Below are 17,430 nucleotides of genomic sequence, written 5' to 3' on the forward strand. Positions count from 1 at the left end.
GAAAAGTTTTTGTCATAACTGTGCCAGGAGCTTGATGTTCTGTAGGCAGGTGATGTAGGAAAGATGCCAGGCATTTATTTGGAGATACACTATTGCTGATTGAGCTTTTTCTAAGAGAAGGGTCTGCCTTAGGTTCTGTCCTAAAGGGTATTCAGAACTAGATGTAGATGTAGTTTAACTCTGTGCATGACTGTCTCTGGAGGCAATAACTATTCGGACTACGGGTTGCTTTACAGGAGTGAGCATGCTGTCTCAGTTATGGTGTTGCAGAGGGTTCACCTTAATCAACAGCTTGTATGACAGAAGTCGTGATTTTTAGGCAGGTTCTGCAGTGCTTCAGATGGAATCACAGCGTCTCTGGACTCTCAGACTCCAGAAGGTGCAGAAGTGATGAGATTTGCAGGCTGCCAGATAGGAGCAGAAGCCCTCATCATGTCGACTGTACAGTTAGTGTATACCATGAATACATCAAAGCTGTGTTTTTAAACTCCCTGCTGTGAGTGTCTGTTAATGCATAGAGTTGTCTGTGGAATCCAGGGTGAAGGACAGGCTTGGAGCCAGATACATAAATGAATTTTGGGAGGTGACACTAGAATGACTCCTGATGGGATTTTCTAATAAATCTGGCCAGTTTATCCCACCTAGGGAAAACTGCTGCGCAGTTCTTATTCCACTTCTGTGCCTGAGAAAAGCTGGTAAAGTACTTGCTGAGATGAGACTAAGAGCTGTGCCACTATCAGCTTTCATAATGTGAGCAAAGGGCTTTTATTAATTCTTTTAAGAATACCATAGAAAACCACTGTGGTTTTGGTGTTTTCTGGCTGATAAGAAAAGAGGGACGTGACTTAATGTCTTCTGTGCCCTGAAGGCTTACGCCAGTTTAAAGAAGAGGTCTTATGGTAATTTAATAGTGGTGCACCAGACTGAATGGATGGGAAAGAGGAGGAGGATGAAGGCTTGTTGCTTACAGAATAGTGTGTATCTGAGCTCCCCACCTACCCAGGGCACGGCAGGACTGCGGCATAATCCCCCTGAGAATTCCTTGTGGAACAAGATCTCATCTAGCATGGAGGGGAAAGGATAGTGTTTCCATGAGATGATGACTCTGTCTCCCTAAGGTGTTTTTTGCATGGTACGGTGAAGAATGCAGCATGCTGGAGGGGCTATAGAAGCCTCTGCCAGACTTCTATGAATTATGGATGAGATGTCTGCTGCACAGACATGAACAGCAAACGGTAGAGCTCCTGAGTGCCTGCAGTCTCAGCATTACAGTAACAGACTGTTTTTAGAATCCACTAGCAGCTCAACAGCCTGCTCTGATCTCTTAATGTCTTTAGAAGTTATGTGGGCAAGTTTAGGTTGGCTACAGCAGGATGGGAATAAAACTAAGTAGGAGATACCAGGCAGTTGCACAGTGAGGCAAGATGGATGTGCCCACCTCGTTGTTCAGTCTAGTCAGTATTGTATTACTCGTCCCTTATCTACCCCTGGTTTCATTCCAGTGAGTCTACAGAATGCCAGTCAGCTGCTGGAGCGGGCCCAGCTCCTGTCACAAGCTGTCACTAGCTGTCACTGACCAGCCATTGCCAGGCTTCTGCTGAAGAGCTGTCAGCCTTCTCAGCACCTCCGAGATGATAATCCTGAGGTAGCTTTCTGAATGACCTCTTAATAAGCTCACTAACGTTAAGCATGTACATAGGTACAGTATTATACTGATATTTAGGGTAAAACTGACCTCAGTTTCAGCTGACTGTTAATGATGTTTTCTTAACTGACTGTGTTCAGTTCTTTGTGGATCTTGCGTGCTAAATATTTGATGCAGCTCTGAATTTTAAGTGACGCATGGTTTAGTGGTTTTTGGTACAGTGGTCCCTCAGCAGTTCTTACGTGCATGACTGTTTGCCACACAAAAGCACACTCGGGTGGCTGCACACTGTTTTGATGAGTGCACCAAGTCTTATTCTGGTTATTGTATATACTAAGCTGTGGGGTTCCATACATCACATTTTATTAAGAGCAATCTCAGCTTTAATCAGCTCACAGCAGTTTTTAATCCTTCCTCAAGGTTGATCTCCTCTGAATTTGATTAACGACCTCTGCACTGAGACTTGAAATGCTGAATTATAGACCAGAAGAAACAATTCTAAGAAAATACAAGGGCATATGATAAAATGACTTCTCTATCTTCCCTTCTAGAGTAAAACTGTTCTGTAACTCCAGGCAACTGGCCATACTTGTATATTCCAGTAAATCTTGTAAATCTTAATGTAAGTTGCAAGAACCACAAAATTCTTATGGTATCCTCAACTCTTGCCCTCAATGGCTCTGGACAAGGAAATTGCTCAGATTTGTTTCAGACCTCAGGGGACAAACTGGGACCACAGGAATTAAATGTTTAGAAAATAGAGTGAAATGAGAGGGGCAGGAGAAGAAAAAAAGTTTGAGAGAACCTTACTCGTTCTTTATGTATCCAATTTATCTTTTAAGAAAATATACAATGAGGGTGTTTTTTTTTCTTTCCTTTTTTTTTTAGCCTTCTCTGGGCGTTGCTGTTGCCACTTCCATTGGCTAATGGCCGGTCGTATTTGTGTGCAGCAGCCCTTGCACAATTCAGTCCTGTGTCCTCTGTTCTCTGCCTTATTTGTGAAGGAATGCATCCTGCTTGTTACTGACTGAATGTGCTTTAGGTTTACATCTCAAAGTCACAACTTTGCTAATAATAATCTCTAATAAAACTGCAACCTTAGGAAGTGCTGTCTCTATGTTCTGCTGAGCCTATTACCTGACTGAAGTAGAAAGGACTTCTGTGGTTTGGCTTCCCAGGCTTCAAAAATCCTTAAAGCCAGTTTCCTTACTGTAAACAAAAAAAGCTCAACCCAGTCATACAGCCATAATTCCTGTTTACAGAGATAAGCCTTTATTGTGTGCTATTGGAAGCAAATGGGACATGGTTACGGTTTTATATACAGAGAAGTCTGTAGCATCGGGTTACAATCAGTGGCATATGAACCAAGATTACAGTGCAGATTGAAGTGTTGTGTACAGTTAATAACAGTGGCTGGCGTACACACCACAACACAGAAGCCAAATGAAGCCAAGTGTACAGGGTACAGCATCACGTGAGGAAGCAACTTAATGTACAAAGAGCATTCCATTTACTTTACATTTGCAGGCTTATTTTGGCTAGTGAGTAGATACGGCTCAATTTAAAATTCAGTGTGCAGTTATTTTTCTTCCCACTCAACTGCTACCAAATTAAGACAATTTGAATGTTCAGATTACATTTTAAATGCTATAAATAGCTAAGGTTGTCACCGAATTACTTTATTTGAAGTTGCTTTATTTACAGTAGAGTCAGGAATAGTTTGTCATTGTTCTCTACAGATTACAAATCGGGAGAAATCTTAAGTATTTTGAAAGTAGGCTGTAATTAGACCACAAGGATCTCCTGTACTTCATTTGGAAGTTTAATTCTGGGTAATTTCTTTTGAGAGAGATTTACTGGGAAGAAAGATGGAGTTGTCCACCATATTACTCATTTGTGGACTTCGTTCTAGTGTTTCAGGTTTAGATAGTTCAAAGGTCATACTTCTTTTTATTCCATGCCATATCCAATCTTAGTGTAAAAATAAACACTGTCCCTCTGTGGATAAATAAATCCATCTGTTGGCTGCAGGTCAGACCTCTATTGGTGAAAGAGATTTAGAAAAATAGACCTTTTCTTTAATGTTTACTATGCTGACCCACAAAGGAAAAGTGAAATTCATTCAAGTCTAGAAACAGAAATACAGTACAAGTGATTTATAGAATTGCATTCCTCCCTTCTACAAACTTGCTGAGCATGAAACACTGCCCCAAAGCACTGCCTCTGTCTTTTCCTTGTCTTGTGGAAGTAATTGCCATCAGAAAAGTAACATCATGCTGCACTGCCAGATTTCGTGTCTGCCTTCTAGTGTGCAGACTGGTGGCAGGGCTCTGCCTCTTGAGCATTCTCTGCTTAAGAGTTCTTTAGATGGATGTGTGGTGGTAGTTTGGGATATACAAGGGGGATGTTTTTGCCCAAATTAGCAGTAATTGTTTTAATGGATTTGACCGATGGTGATATTTGGTGAGTGGAAACTCAACCATTAAAAAAACAAAACAAAAAAACCCAAGAAAACCCAACAATGCATGAGCTGGACTTGGAAAACACCAGCCTTTCCTCACAATCGCTGCTTCCCACAGATGTCCTTCTCAATAGGGGCCGGCACATTTGGCAGTACAGATTTCATGCTCAACTTTGTCACCAAGAACTGGACAGGACTTCAAAAGCATACAGCCCATGGGGATTGCTCTGCTGTCATATTTCAGTGCTTTTGAGGGTCCCCCCACAACAGTGTTGCTCTCTTTGAAGTGCAAGTGTCCCAGAATGGCTCTGGGACAGCTGGAGGACAGGTGACATTCTGGAGTGGAAGTAGTAGTTGAGCACCAGTTGTTGGCCCCTGCAGAGGCTGGAGAACAGAATTGCTTCATGGAGAGCTTGTCGACCTAAAAAGCTTAGTCAGTTTGATCAATAAATATTGACTTAGGGTTAGGATCAGAAATAGGACACTGCACTTTGGAACTGGAAGACAGAGTCAGCTTCCTGCCTTTTCTGTCCAAAAGGAGACTGGCTTTAACACATCCGTCCTTAAGGACCTTTGTGATGTCTGATGTACAACTCACTAAGCGCATATGAGTGTATATGTCCCTTTTTCAGGGAAGAATAAATGTATGACTGGACAAAGCTTCGAGGCTTTCTTTTGCAGCCTTTTTAGTTTAAACATCTGTGTTGTGTTGTCCCTGAAGGCATATTTACCCACTCTTAAATTATGCAGCATTGCCCAGAGAATGGCTCTGTAGTTGATTATGCTCTCTGCAGTACAGCCTCCATTTTCTTCCAGTATATGTGTATTTCCATGCAATAGATGCTATTAGAAAACTACACTTGTCTTTATCCTGTTATTTTGAGCAAGGAAGCAGTGATTCTAGTTTAGAAGCACAGGAAATAATCTGTACAACAAATCAAAATTTTCATAATTCATATAACTAACTTTTCAAAAGCTGTACTGCTCTGAATGCTGTTCTTTAGCCCACCATTATTTTGCTTTGAGCAATATCACTGTCATCTTATAAACAGTTCTTCATGGAAATAATGGAAGAAGAGTACGCACTCTCCTACACTGACTATATTTTACTGTGTTAGTTTACAGGATGCCCTTACAGAACTACAAGAGCTATTGGGAGTGTGCAATACACACATTTCTGTATGCATAGATAATTAAATTGTAACAGTGCCAGTAGAAAAGCAAAACCTGCCAAGATGGTCTGTTCCTTTTAATTAAGCTTGATTTATATGTGCTTCTTGACTTAAAATGCAGTTAGTGTCCACTGCTGAGATGACACAGTACCCTGAGTAACTTTGTATTGATTATTCTTACACAAGCTTGTGCTTTTCTAAGAACATAGAAATGAGCACAAAGAAAATAAGTACATCAGGTTGTTTCCATGGAACACTGTTAATCAACTTATTCATAGCAGCTTCGAAGTATGAAGTTGAAACTTACCTTCTGCTCTACTCCCTTCGAAACAGCTGAGTGCTATAATTAACTCCCTTCTAGCTTAAAAAAATAGAAGTGGATAGAATGTCAAAAGATGCTTTTCTGGTAAGATGAATGTACTTTGTCATAACTCATTACACCAATATTGGTGACCTGAAATATGTACATTACAACATGTAGATGTGGAAGCAGTATCTGCTTTTCCTTGTTGCCATGCTGTTCTGTGTTAAAGCAAGTTGTCTACAGTACTGTGGGCATTGTGAAAATAAGTTACTAGTAGTCCTTTACGGAAATTACTATTATTTCTTTCCTTCCCTTCCCAAAATTCAGTTGCATGTTATATACACTGCCTGGAGCAGCCTCCCTATTTTGGATAGGGCTGCATCAGGAAATGTAATTTGTTCATTGGAATTTTCCTGTTCTTCCTCCTCTGAAAAACCTTCTGTCCTGGGCTTGTTTACTGAACAGAAAAAAAATTAATTAATTTCCTGTAGTAACATGACTAGCAGCTTTTGGTCTGTTATATGGCTAGCTTAAAACTCTTATCTAATTTCTTACAAACTCTTGAAAAAACAATACCATCTCCCCCTCCTTTTAGTTTACTGAGGCTCCTGGTTTACCAAAGCAGACATAAATCTCCTGGTTTTACCACAGACTCTATTAACAGACTTGGAAAAGGCAGTGCAATATTCCTGCCAACTTCCTATCCACAGTGCTCAACCTTTAGGGCTGGAGAAGGGCATTCTAGCTTCATTGTCTTTTCTTGCTCTCTCTTGCCTCAGTCTGTTCTGCAAGGACCAGATGTATTCAGCAGGCATGTGTTCAGCTAGGAGTGGCACTACGCGAACGCAAAGCAGCATAAGGCACCTGGAGCTTCTAGATCTAGGTAAGAGGCAGGAATGAGGCTTAAGTCTATGCTGGAATTGAAAACTAATTGCAATTCTTACTCATTCCAAATCCCCTGTACCAGTGAACGAAAGGTAGCCAATTACATTCAATTAATGCCTTTTAGTATTAGTGTAATTTGTTCAAGTAGAGATAACAGTCAAGAGGTTTTCACAAACATGCACTTCTGGCTAGCTGTAAACCACTTTGATGTTGTTTACTTACACAGCTTAGAAGAGACTGTACCTTCCATTTGCTTACTGCCACAAACTTTTGAAGTTGGAAATCAGATAAATTCAGTCTCAATCTGTGGTTAAAATTTTTACGTGCTCTTTAAATTCTTGCAACTCTTGTTTATCAATGGATTATTAATTAAACATGGAAGAGAACTCTCCCTCTGAGAAGGCTTCAGTCTTTGCAACAGTTTCTGTAGACTTGATGGTTTCTTTTAAAGTACAGTATGTATGACCTTAGATTGTTCAGAGTTAAGGCACCAAATAAAAGATAAAACAACATCTAAAATAAGAAACTTGCTTTAGAACTACACACATCTCCACATACCACTTCTGGACATTTAACTCCTCTTAAATGTGAATGTAAACGTGTGATCTGAATGTTTCATACACACAGGAACTGGAGAAAAAAACACTTTCCTAAATTTAAATCTTATACTGTGATGAACCTTTTCTCTTACAAACTCACACAGCTACTTCTGGTATGGCATTGTGTTGCCTACACAGTATGAGACAGGCCTAGCAGAAGCAGCACCCTTTCTCCTAGAAAACCCCAGACTAGAGGAACAGGCATATCTGTCCTACTCATGGTTTCATATCATCTTAAACATCAGTTACAAAGGAACAACTGAATCGGTCCCATTTCTATGAGCAGAATGGGAAAAAGGAGGATGCTTCAGAGCACTAGAAAACATGGACATAAGTATGGATTTAGATGAGACAAATAAAGCTAAGGAGACATAAATTCTGGGGTTAAGTAATAAAATAGCTTTATGATGACAATTCTGTTAATGTCAAACACTTAATTACTAGTGGTTAATGTTGAAGGGAAAGTACAGGTGAAAACTGCTGCCACAGTCCATAGGCGTAGGACTTCAGGGCTGAGTTTCTCCAGTTAATTGCTCTAAAATGACTGTAACAGAGTCTTCACCTTACAGTAGGGATCAGATTCACAGCAAACTAGATGTGCTAAAACAGAAGAATGAAATCAATGAGCTGCTAGACAAGCTGTCTCATATACTATAGATAGCGGATACAACTATAATACCCCTTTGCTTTGCTTTAAACAGGTCAATGAAGTATCTCATTTTTCAATAGATTTATTCAGTAGGAAGCCCAAGAGGGCCTGTATCCTGAACATCTGAGCTGAGTTACTGTTTTTTAAGATGGTCCAACCGTTCTTACAGAACTCCTCAGTGAGTCAAGCAGAGAGCTCGTTTTCGTTCTTCCGATGCCAGAGAGGTCCTAAGTCAGCTTCATGCCTGAGAACAGCAATCTGAACTTCATATTTACGTATCTCATCACGTATCCAAAAGAATCCACTGCAGCAGAGTTCTGTGATTCTTGTGTGGTTTCCCAGAGCCACCGGAAATAGTAGCTGGTTTTATAAGCTGCTTCTGTGACTTGGAACTCATCTGAGGCTGGGACATATTTTTCCCTTGATTAAGTAACAGGCAACTGTCTAGAGAGAATTTAGCTAAAGGCAAGAAGTTCTAATACTGAATAATACTACCAAGCAAAAGAGACAGAGGGAAACTTATAATTTTGTCTGAGTAAAGACTGAAATACTATATTGTCTGATGGGTCTTCATTTATACACTTCTGGAGAGGTGTTCAGGAATCCCACCTCTAGACGGTGATGATCTACAAGCTCTCAGAAGCACAGATGCCGAATTACAAATGAAGCAAGGGACACTTTCTTTCAGGGGATGGGTGACTGAAAAGACAGAGACTGCCAGGCTCACTCTCCAAGACATTGCTGGGACTAGATCTATCTTGGAGTTTTAGAACAAGTACCAAAAGTTTGATGTTCCACAGTTGAACAGACAACAAACAGGAGACTTTTCTTCACAGAATCACAGAATGTCAGGGATTGGAAGGGACCTGGAAAGCTCATCTAGTCTAATCCCCCTGCTGGAGCAGGAACACCCAGATGAGGTTACACAGGAAGGTGTCCAGGAGGGTTTGAATGTCTCCAGAGTAGGAGACTCCACAACCTCCCTGGGCAGCCTGGGCCAGGCTCTGTCACCCGTACTGAGAAGCAAAAAGTGGCAAAAAGTCTCAATTTTAGATTTGTGCACTTTTCCCCAGTTAAGTTCTTTCAGTGGCTACAAGATAAGAGTTTTTTATTAAGACACACTTTAGATCTTTTTTTCCCACCAGAAGGCAAGTGTTGTCATAGAAAGAATCCTAGTCTCCAGTGGTCAGAGATACCAGATCAGTTTTCACAGATCTTTCTAAATGAGTAGAAATAGTCCCTTGGCACATGAGTAAGTTGAAATGTTGAATACTTGATTCTCTGAAGATCTTCATAGGCTGATTAAAGGTTTTTAAGAAATCTAGAAACTTCTATGTAAAAGTTCTGTAATTTGAGAGAATCAGTTTTTTACTGGGATGTTAGGAGATAATCAGAAAAGGCAGGGAAGGAAGACAGAATTCACAGAAGCAAAGGTATTCAGTTGCACTGGAAGTCATGGCAGCAGGGTTTAAAGCACGTTAACTGGGAGCCATGATAATTGCTGAATCACCTAATTAGCTCACTTTGGCTACGTGACAGCAAATTAGACCGATTAGAAACCACCTACCCAGGCACTAAATTGCCTTTGTGAGGGCTGGATGGTGTACTGTGTCCAACAGAAATTGCTGGGGCAACAGAGGCTGCGTGTTCCACATTCCCTTGGTGAGCGTGGGCTGGCCCCTCTCCATCCAGCTGGCACAAAGCCCAGCAGTAAGGTCTCCGTGTTCCAGTTCCTGAACGTGTGCTTAAGGAAGCCAGCAAGCACTGGCAGAGGGGCCAGGATGGCAGGAAGCAGCTAGCCAAGCCCTCCAAGCCAAACTGCTCGCCTTAAAACCTTCCCTAGATAGAACGGCAAACAAGAGCAGCTAAAGGCAAACAAATGCCGTTGTAACAATGGAACAATCTATATTTTAATCTCCCCATCTGTAAATAGCCTCACTTTCCTCCTCCAAGCAGACAACTGAAGCTCACCAGTTGTTCTTCCAAAGTCAATGGTAATGCCATTCACCTCCAACACAGACAACACATTAACCAGGTCAATTCTTGTGAAGCTCTGGCTTCTTTTAATCCTTTAAGCGTCAGACACCCAAATACTCCCAAAATACACCCGATCATCTGGTTAGCTAAAACTAGAGCTAAGGTGGGAAGTGTACAGGCAGACTTTCCCTGGTGTCCTATTTATATATGTACTAATTGAAAGGAACTTTTTTGGAATTCTTTTCCATGAACCAGAAATTCAAGCTATAACATTTCTGCTTCACTGAAAAGGTGCCACAAAATAGGCAACAATATGAGCAGCTGCACAAAGCATATTTAACTAGGTTTACATGTTTGGCTGCTGGGTATATCCACCCCAGGTACCATTGGCCTTCCTGGCCACACGGGCCCAGTGCTGGCTCATGGTCACCCTGCTGTCCCCAGGACCCCCAGGTCCCTTTCCCCTACGCTGCTCTCTAATAGGTCATTCCCCAACTTATACTGGAACCTGGGGTTGTTCCTGCCCAGATACAAGACTCTACACTTGCCCTTGTTATATTCCATTAAATTTTTTCCCTGCCCAACTCTGCAGCCTGTCCAGGTCTCTGGATGGCAGCACAGCTTCCAGTGTCAGCCACTCTTCCCAGCTTGGTGTCATCAGCAAACTTGCTGACAGTCACTCTATTCCCTCGTCTAAATCATTGATGAATATATTGAATAATACAGGCCCCAGTACTGCCCCCTGAGGCACTGCACTGGATACAGGCCTCCAAATGGACTCTGCCCATTGACCACAACTCTCTGGCTTCTTCCCTTCAGCCAGTTCACAGTCCTCACTGCCTGGTCATCCAGACCGCACTCCCTCAGTTTAGCTGTAAGGATGCTGTGGGAGACTGTGTCAAATGCCTTACTCAAGTCAAGGTAGATCAGTCCACCGCTCTGCCATCATCCATCCGTCTTGTTATGTCCTCATAAAAGTCAATGAGTTTCGTCAAGCACGACTTCCCCTTGGTGAAGCCATGTTGCCTGCCCCTAATGACCCTCTTATCCCTGATATGCCTTGAAATGGCAGCAAGGATAAGTCATTCCATCAGTTTCCCAGGGATGGAGGTGAGGCTGACCAGTCTATAGTTACCCGAGTCCTCCTTCGTGCCCTTTTTGAAGACTGGAGTGACATTTGCTTTCCTCCAGTCCTCAGGCACCTCTCCCGTTTCCCAAGACTTGGCAAAGATGATGGAGAGCGGCCCAGCAATGAGACAGGTTCCTAGGCAATCTTGCGCCTTAGGATCTTATCACTGATTCCAAGTAGCTGCAAACCCCAGGATTTAGGAGTCTTAAGTACACTGGGTATTTCACGTGTCAGGAAATGGTGTCTCTCCTACTGAGAAGGGGAGCAGCAAAAGCAAGGAGACAAATTTCGTACGAAGTACATGCATGATGAACAAAAATGTATTAGAGAAATTTAATACCTTTTCAGTGAAAAAAAGAAGATCCAACAAAGCGAGAATTTTAAAAAAAGCAGAAGAGTGGAATCTTAGGATTATTAGAGTTAAAAGGGTAATGACAGAAAAATATGGAAATCCATAGTCAAAGCACTCCTGATGGAAACCAATACAAATGGATTAAGCTGCCAAGTACAGGCCACAAAGAAACAGATCAAATGAGTCAGCGAGACATTTTATTAATCAGTCCTTGAACTGGACAGTGCTTGTCAGGCTGGCATCAGTTAAGCCTAGGAAAGAATACTCCAGAGAAGTTCATTATAATGCACCTTAACATTGCCTTGACGCATAAAAAATACTGTCTTCTGAAGGAAACAGAGCAGCCCGCTGCTCCGCTGTCAGCACTGCTAAGCCTGACAGGCTGAAAGAATGAATTGAATTTTAAGTGAGCTTCAGACCAAGCCCCAAGTTTTCATCTGCTGTTATCTTCAAGGTGCAAATCTGCACCACCAAATGGAAAGGACGTTCTACTGGCTCATCACTTGCACCTGCAAATGTAATCAAATGGTTCTGTGCTTTCATGGCTCCTGAAGTTTGTTTCCCCAGGTGCAAATGTATAGGCCACTTGCAAGATCAGTTTTCTGCCAAGAGCAGCAAAGCTAACAATATTTAACAGCTATCTTTCTATATCTGGCCATGAATTCTATCCAGACATGTCCTGAGTTATGGATAACCTACACATGCAGTTATTTACTGAACTAGATGTTTTCAATACTGAAATGAAATCTAGTTTATTTTTGCTGTTATATTTTGATGCAAAACAACAAGCTCTGGGCCTGATATACTACTATATATTCCGTAACAAGTGTTTTCCTGTTTTACATCAGTATAAACTGTGATCAATCAGGGTTTTTTAATGCTTTCATCTCTGAACTGAGACCCTAAAATGCTGTTAATAATACAACATCATCAACTCCCTCCCTTTTGCCCCCCCCCCTTTTTTTACCTTTTTAATATTAAAAAAGTTGTTTCCAGCAACTTCAAATACTGCAGGTACTGCAATTGTGCAGTACTGTACGATGCAACTTTGCATAACACAAGGTTATATAAAGGCAAATTTAAAAAAACCCACACTAGTATTTTAAAACTACACATATCATGTGCACCATATAGGTCATAATCCAAAACAATTTTAATCCAAGTAAAATATTTGTTAAAACATTTACTACAGAACTAAAAATAGTTATTTATGGGTGGCTGTATCCTAATTTCTAGCCTTAGAAAACCACAGCGAGGCAAATTACTCATGCAGAGTTAAATCACTGCCTGCCTTCCTCTCCTCCCACTGCACCCACAAGAGGGAAGCAAACCTGGCTGCTTCATTAATTAATTTGGCCTAATGTAACTTGATCTCTGCAGATTTTAACTGTACTATCATCAAAGTCTTTCATTCTTCATTTGAAGTTTAGCTTTAATAGTTTAGGGAAATAATTTCTCTCTTTATTAGTTAGATAATATCGCACATTCCACTTCTCCTGATAACCATGGTGCAGCTTTCGGTGCAGCCATGGCTGTGGTTTGGTACCTCCCCAAATGTTCTCCCCAGGTATGCAGGGAGGGTAGTGCCTGACACACAGGCTATCTATACAGCTTTTAATGCTACACAAGAGAAAAATATTCAAAGGAGAACGGTCTGTTGATAAACCCTAACTATTTCTTAAAAGTGTTAAGTAATATTTTCTTTTTTAACTGAAACGGGAGTATTTGAAGTGGCCTTGAAAAATACAAAGCTGGAATTCAGACCTATGTATTATCTGTTCAAACATTTAGTTAGACAAGACAATAAAAACATGTCATATACAAGATTGTCACAGGTATATGAGATTATTAGAAAAAAAGCAATAAAAATATTCTTTAAGCTGAAAATAAAATCTCTTACCTTTTATATCACGATCTCAGCTTACAGTCACTACATTTCTGCTTATTTTATACAAGTGCATATGGCTATGAAGGTCCGGAGAGAATGAGAATAAAGTGGTATTAACCTGCTGAAAACTGCTTAAAAGTCTTAAGCTTCAACATATAGATGTTCCAATACCATTAAAAAAAAAAAAAAATCACCTTTCAGTTATTGCTGATTCACAGTCTCAAAATATCAACATACAAATATTTAAGAGGAAAAAGCTCAGTAAATTTATAGCAGCAAAGTTTTTTGAACTGGATGTTTACCAGATAACTATGTTTCCCTATCACTGGTGATGATTTTGAGAGACACAAAAGCAGTCTATTGGGAGGTCAAGTTCAGGCCTGCCCTTTTTGTGCCTCATTTAATGATGTGGGGAAGAGAGAGAGAATACATCATTTAGTTAGATTTTGGAAAAAAAATATATTCTATGTTTTTTCTTCTGCCTTTTTGCTACATTTCATGTCCGCAGACGTGCACAATGGTACAAAGCACTACTGCTGCAAGAGTGACCATTGCAAGTCTCTGTAGCAATTTTTATAGGAACCATGCAAATATAGTCATAGTATTAAAATTGTAAAGTACTTAGCTAGTGAAAGTGCAGCATTCGCTGCTTAAAGCAGGCACTGCGCTAGGTTTTGTTGCTTGGTTTCGTGCTTGTTCCCCCCCCCGCTCCCCACCATACCCATCTTTCCCTTCAGAAGTATATACACATCTATTGCTATGTACCCAAAGAAAGGACTGTGGCTTGGAGTAAGTATTGCTTTTCGTTAAATGGAACAAAATTCCACAAGTGAGAAAAAGCATTTAAAAAAAAAACAAAAAGAGAAGGAAAAAAGTTGAGATTCCACGTCTGAAGTTGAGAAATCTCAAAACGAACCACGTTCTTGCTTTTAAGACATGTACAAAATGCCATTTCGAGCCACACAACCTGATGGTTCTAGAAGTCAGAGAAGAAATCTTGAGGGCCCAAGTGAATAATAAAAGGTGCGATGCTGAGAGGCTGGCAATAGGGACTGTCAATGAAAAAACCACCTACAGTGGGAAAAGAGCAGAGAAGCAAAAACTTCATGTTAATTTCAGAGAGACTGGCTGAAGCTAAAGCTCCATTTAAATTTCTCTGCTCTTTCAGCTGCAAGTGGAATTTTCATTGTAAAATGGGCACTTTGAATTCTATGAAGGTATTGAAACATCTAACACTTCCAAGGTTACCACTTTCTAAACAAAGAACTGACAGCTCATTCATATTTTCAGTAAAGCAGAGAAATGTAAAATATGCAGCAAGGGGGCAAGTTTACAATGTGGTTAGTAACTCCCAACAAATGACAAAAATAAAAAATGACTTCTATAAATCATCTGAAATGACTGCCATCATGTTGGAAAAGAGCATAGCGCCCTCCTTGGTTTTAAAATAAGAGCAAGTTATTCAGCTTATGAATGTTCATCGTATAGAATTGGTTCAGAGAATATTTTGTTGAGAATTTTACAAAGCTGGGGATTAAAAAAATAACTACAAACAGTTGCCAATCAGGGGAACTCCAAAAGGGGAGGAGGGAGGGAAATCTGTGCAGAGGCAAGATTCCTTTAATGAATATTTGATTACGAAAAATGGGCTCTTATCAGCCATGCTTTTTCTGCTCCGTGATGGCTTCCTTTCATCCATAGGCCAGCAAAATAGATTGTGATTTACGAGCACCACTCATCTGACGACATCCCCAAGACCCTGCTCTTCAACACTAACGTGGATGACGACAGCAGGCTCACCACTACTTGTCAATACACCTACAATTTTTATTAAAGTACCACCAACACCAAACGAAAGTTAGAGCTATGGCAAAAGAAAAACCATTTAAGATGTAAACACAATCCTCAGCACAAATACTTAGTTTAACAGCTGCAGTTAATTCCAAAAAAAGCAGCTTGTTACATAAGCCACGGCTTATTAAGCTTTTCTAATGTTTCTTTGCCTATAATGGGGGATGTAGGGGAGGAGGAACTTTACGTTGCTTTAAGCACCGTTCTTACACTCTCTTGATATACAAAGCTCCCCCGCCTCAGCAGCGGAGCATGTTGGAGAACAGAGTGCATCAAGGCAAATCTTTAAAAGAGCTCGAACTAAAGCAAACCTACTGAAAAGCAATGGGTGAGGTCTGAGTAGAGAAGTGCAACCAACAACGCTGCTTATTTTGTGGGGTGATACCTTAATAAAGACTACTTGGCATCCGCGTTAGAGCCCACAGCAGCTTTTAATGCAGAAGTGGTGGAGCTGGGGCCTGTCCTGGAATTGCAGCCAGGTGCACGCGCTCCTCGGCGCAAAGAGGATTCCCTCGCTTTGAGCACCAACCCTTCGAGAAGTACTGGCCTATGGCTGAAGTGTGTCACTTTTCACAGCAGCACTCAACAAGAACTGGGACAATTAAATAGCAAGTTTCCATGGGGACCTTGTTGCTGCTTTAGATTCTTATAAATGTAAGGGGGAAAGAAGAAGCCTTTGTTTTAATATAAGATTGACAACTAAACTGCTTTCTGTAGCAATGGTGGATGGAAAATCAAGGGTGGGCAGACAATCTGAAAGTGAAGAAGGCCACAAGAACAAGTGCAATTTTTTAAAATTTTTTTTCTTCCTTTTTTTTTTTGTAAAAACAGAAAAGAAAGGAAAACAAGTCGGTTTTTTGAGCTCTAAAGAACCTGATTGTAACATTACTGTTGTCCTTTCTCTGGGCAATACAGACTTAGCTGTGCATCCCTGGAATTACATAACAAGAGTCTGTCTGTGGGAGCTTCCTTTGTTCAATACTTATTTCACAGAATGCAACCTAATACAGAGAGACGGCCTAAGATTAACTCCATTGGTTTTGTTTGTTTTTCAGTATTTCGTGTACGAGTGAAAAGCCTTCCTGGATAATTAAGACTGTGTCTAAACTCACAGTTACAGTAATGCTGATCTCAAAGACTACGTGGAAACTCAGGTACTGATGTTTAACTATAAAAAATAAGATAAAACAATATTTTAACCCATATTTTACTAAGTTTATTACACACCATAATATTTACAAAGTTAAATGTTAACTGTGAAGTTTCTATTGTGTGGGTTTTTTTTTTTCTAATTTTTATTTTAAGTAACTGTGCCCTGCATTTAATAACCCTACAGCAAGTACAGGTCATTAACTGAGTCTGTGTGACTGCATGAGGAAACAGGCAGTACTCTTGTGTTACAACAAAACAGTTTATTTGTGATCAGTGTTTTATATTCTATACATCCTTCACAAATTTAATTTTACATAATCGGATACTTCATTTAAAACGTAAGATTTAAGCTTCTAGTTCTTCCCTATAACAGAAGGCTGGTATAAGTTATTTGAAAATGAGGTAACATTTCACAGAACATTTTTTTTTCAAGTTTTAGAGAACTAAATTTGCATTTTGTTAAAATCAAAAAGTAGGAAAAAGATGTTTCTTTACAAATGACTTTGCTCAAGTATGTGTTCAAAGAAAACAGGATAAAAAGGCTTTTTTCTTCTAACATTCTGTACTGTACTGTGTTGTTCAATCAATAGGAATTAGCTTCTGCCATTTGCTAAAAGAATGAGTAGTGGGGAACAGGATATGTTGGGAATTTCATAACTGGTAACAGAACCATTCTCTTGGGTAAACCTACAGAGAGAAGAAAGGGAGAGGACTCCAAATAAGTTTAGTGATCCAAAAAAGTCAGACAAGAGCTTACAGTATTGTTCTCATTAACCTTTTCCAGATCAGTCAATCAATGTGATTTTAGGGTGCAGAGACCCATAAACAATAAAACTTCAACACTTGGCACTATTTCCAACAGACGATGAGCTTAATGTTTGCTTTTATTTTGGTTTTGGTGTTTGGTACAATTAAAGTAAGCAGAACTCTCAAAAGCAGAGTGTGTGCTTGGACTTGAAGCTCTATTTCATCATCTCTATGATAATTCATCTCTGCTATCTCATTCTATGCTCTGAGTTAATTTCATAGGCCAATTACAGTTGCAGACACTCTAGACAGGCACTGCTGTGCATACAGGAACTCACAGGGAAACTGTTGAGCACTTTTGATAAGCATCCAGGTAGGTCAGCCAAAAATCAAGCACCTACACTAAGTTCTGCATCTGTTTCATTATTCTGCATTTCCTCTCCTGTATTGAAGTGGCAAATCTGGAAAGATTAATATCTGCCTGATTTCATTATAATTACAGAGTTCTTGTGGCCTCGCAAACTTCTGCACAATTAAAAGGTTTTTTTGATCTTGCCTAGTTAAATTCTAGTATTTAACCTATGTATCCATTTAGAAATCACAAAGCAGCAACAGCAGG

The 17,430-nt window shown here is 40.2% G+C and overlaps 1 protein-coding gene across 5 annotated transcripts in view; it reads right to left on the minus strand.

Annotated features, from left to right (window-relative positions):
* Nucleotides 1-2,694: 2,694 nt before the first annotated feature.
* STRBP (spermatid perinuclear RNA binding protein) overlaps nt 2,695-17,430 on the minus strand; it is a 59,322-nt gene continuing 44,586 nt past the window's right edge. For 3 of the 5 annotated variants that reach the window (XM_082067818.1, XM_082067816.1, XM_082067815.1), the window contains exon 18: nt 16,305-16,751. In XM_082067818.1, the coding sequence (XP_081923944.1) occupies nt 16,675-16,751 (77 nt within the window). In that variant the 3' untranslated portion in view covers nt 16,305-16,674. Of the gene's footprint in view, nt 4,491-5,585; nt 5,636-11,370; nt 11,683-13,073; nt 13,139-16,304; nt 16,752-17,430 lie in introns of those variants that run through there. The other 2 variants (XR_014185592.1, XM_082067817.1) reach the window with 2 other exon arrangements.

The sequence above is a fragment of the Streptopelia decaocto genome, assembly GCF_964273445.1.
Source record: "Streptopelia decaocto genome assembly, chromosome: 17".
Classification (NCBI taxonomy): domain Eukaryota; kingdom Metazoa; phylum Chordata; class Aves; order Columbiformes; family Columbidae; genus Streptopelia; species Streptopelia decaocto.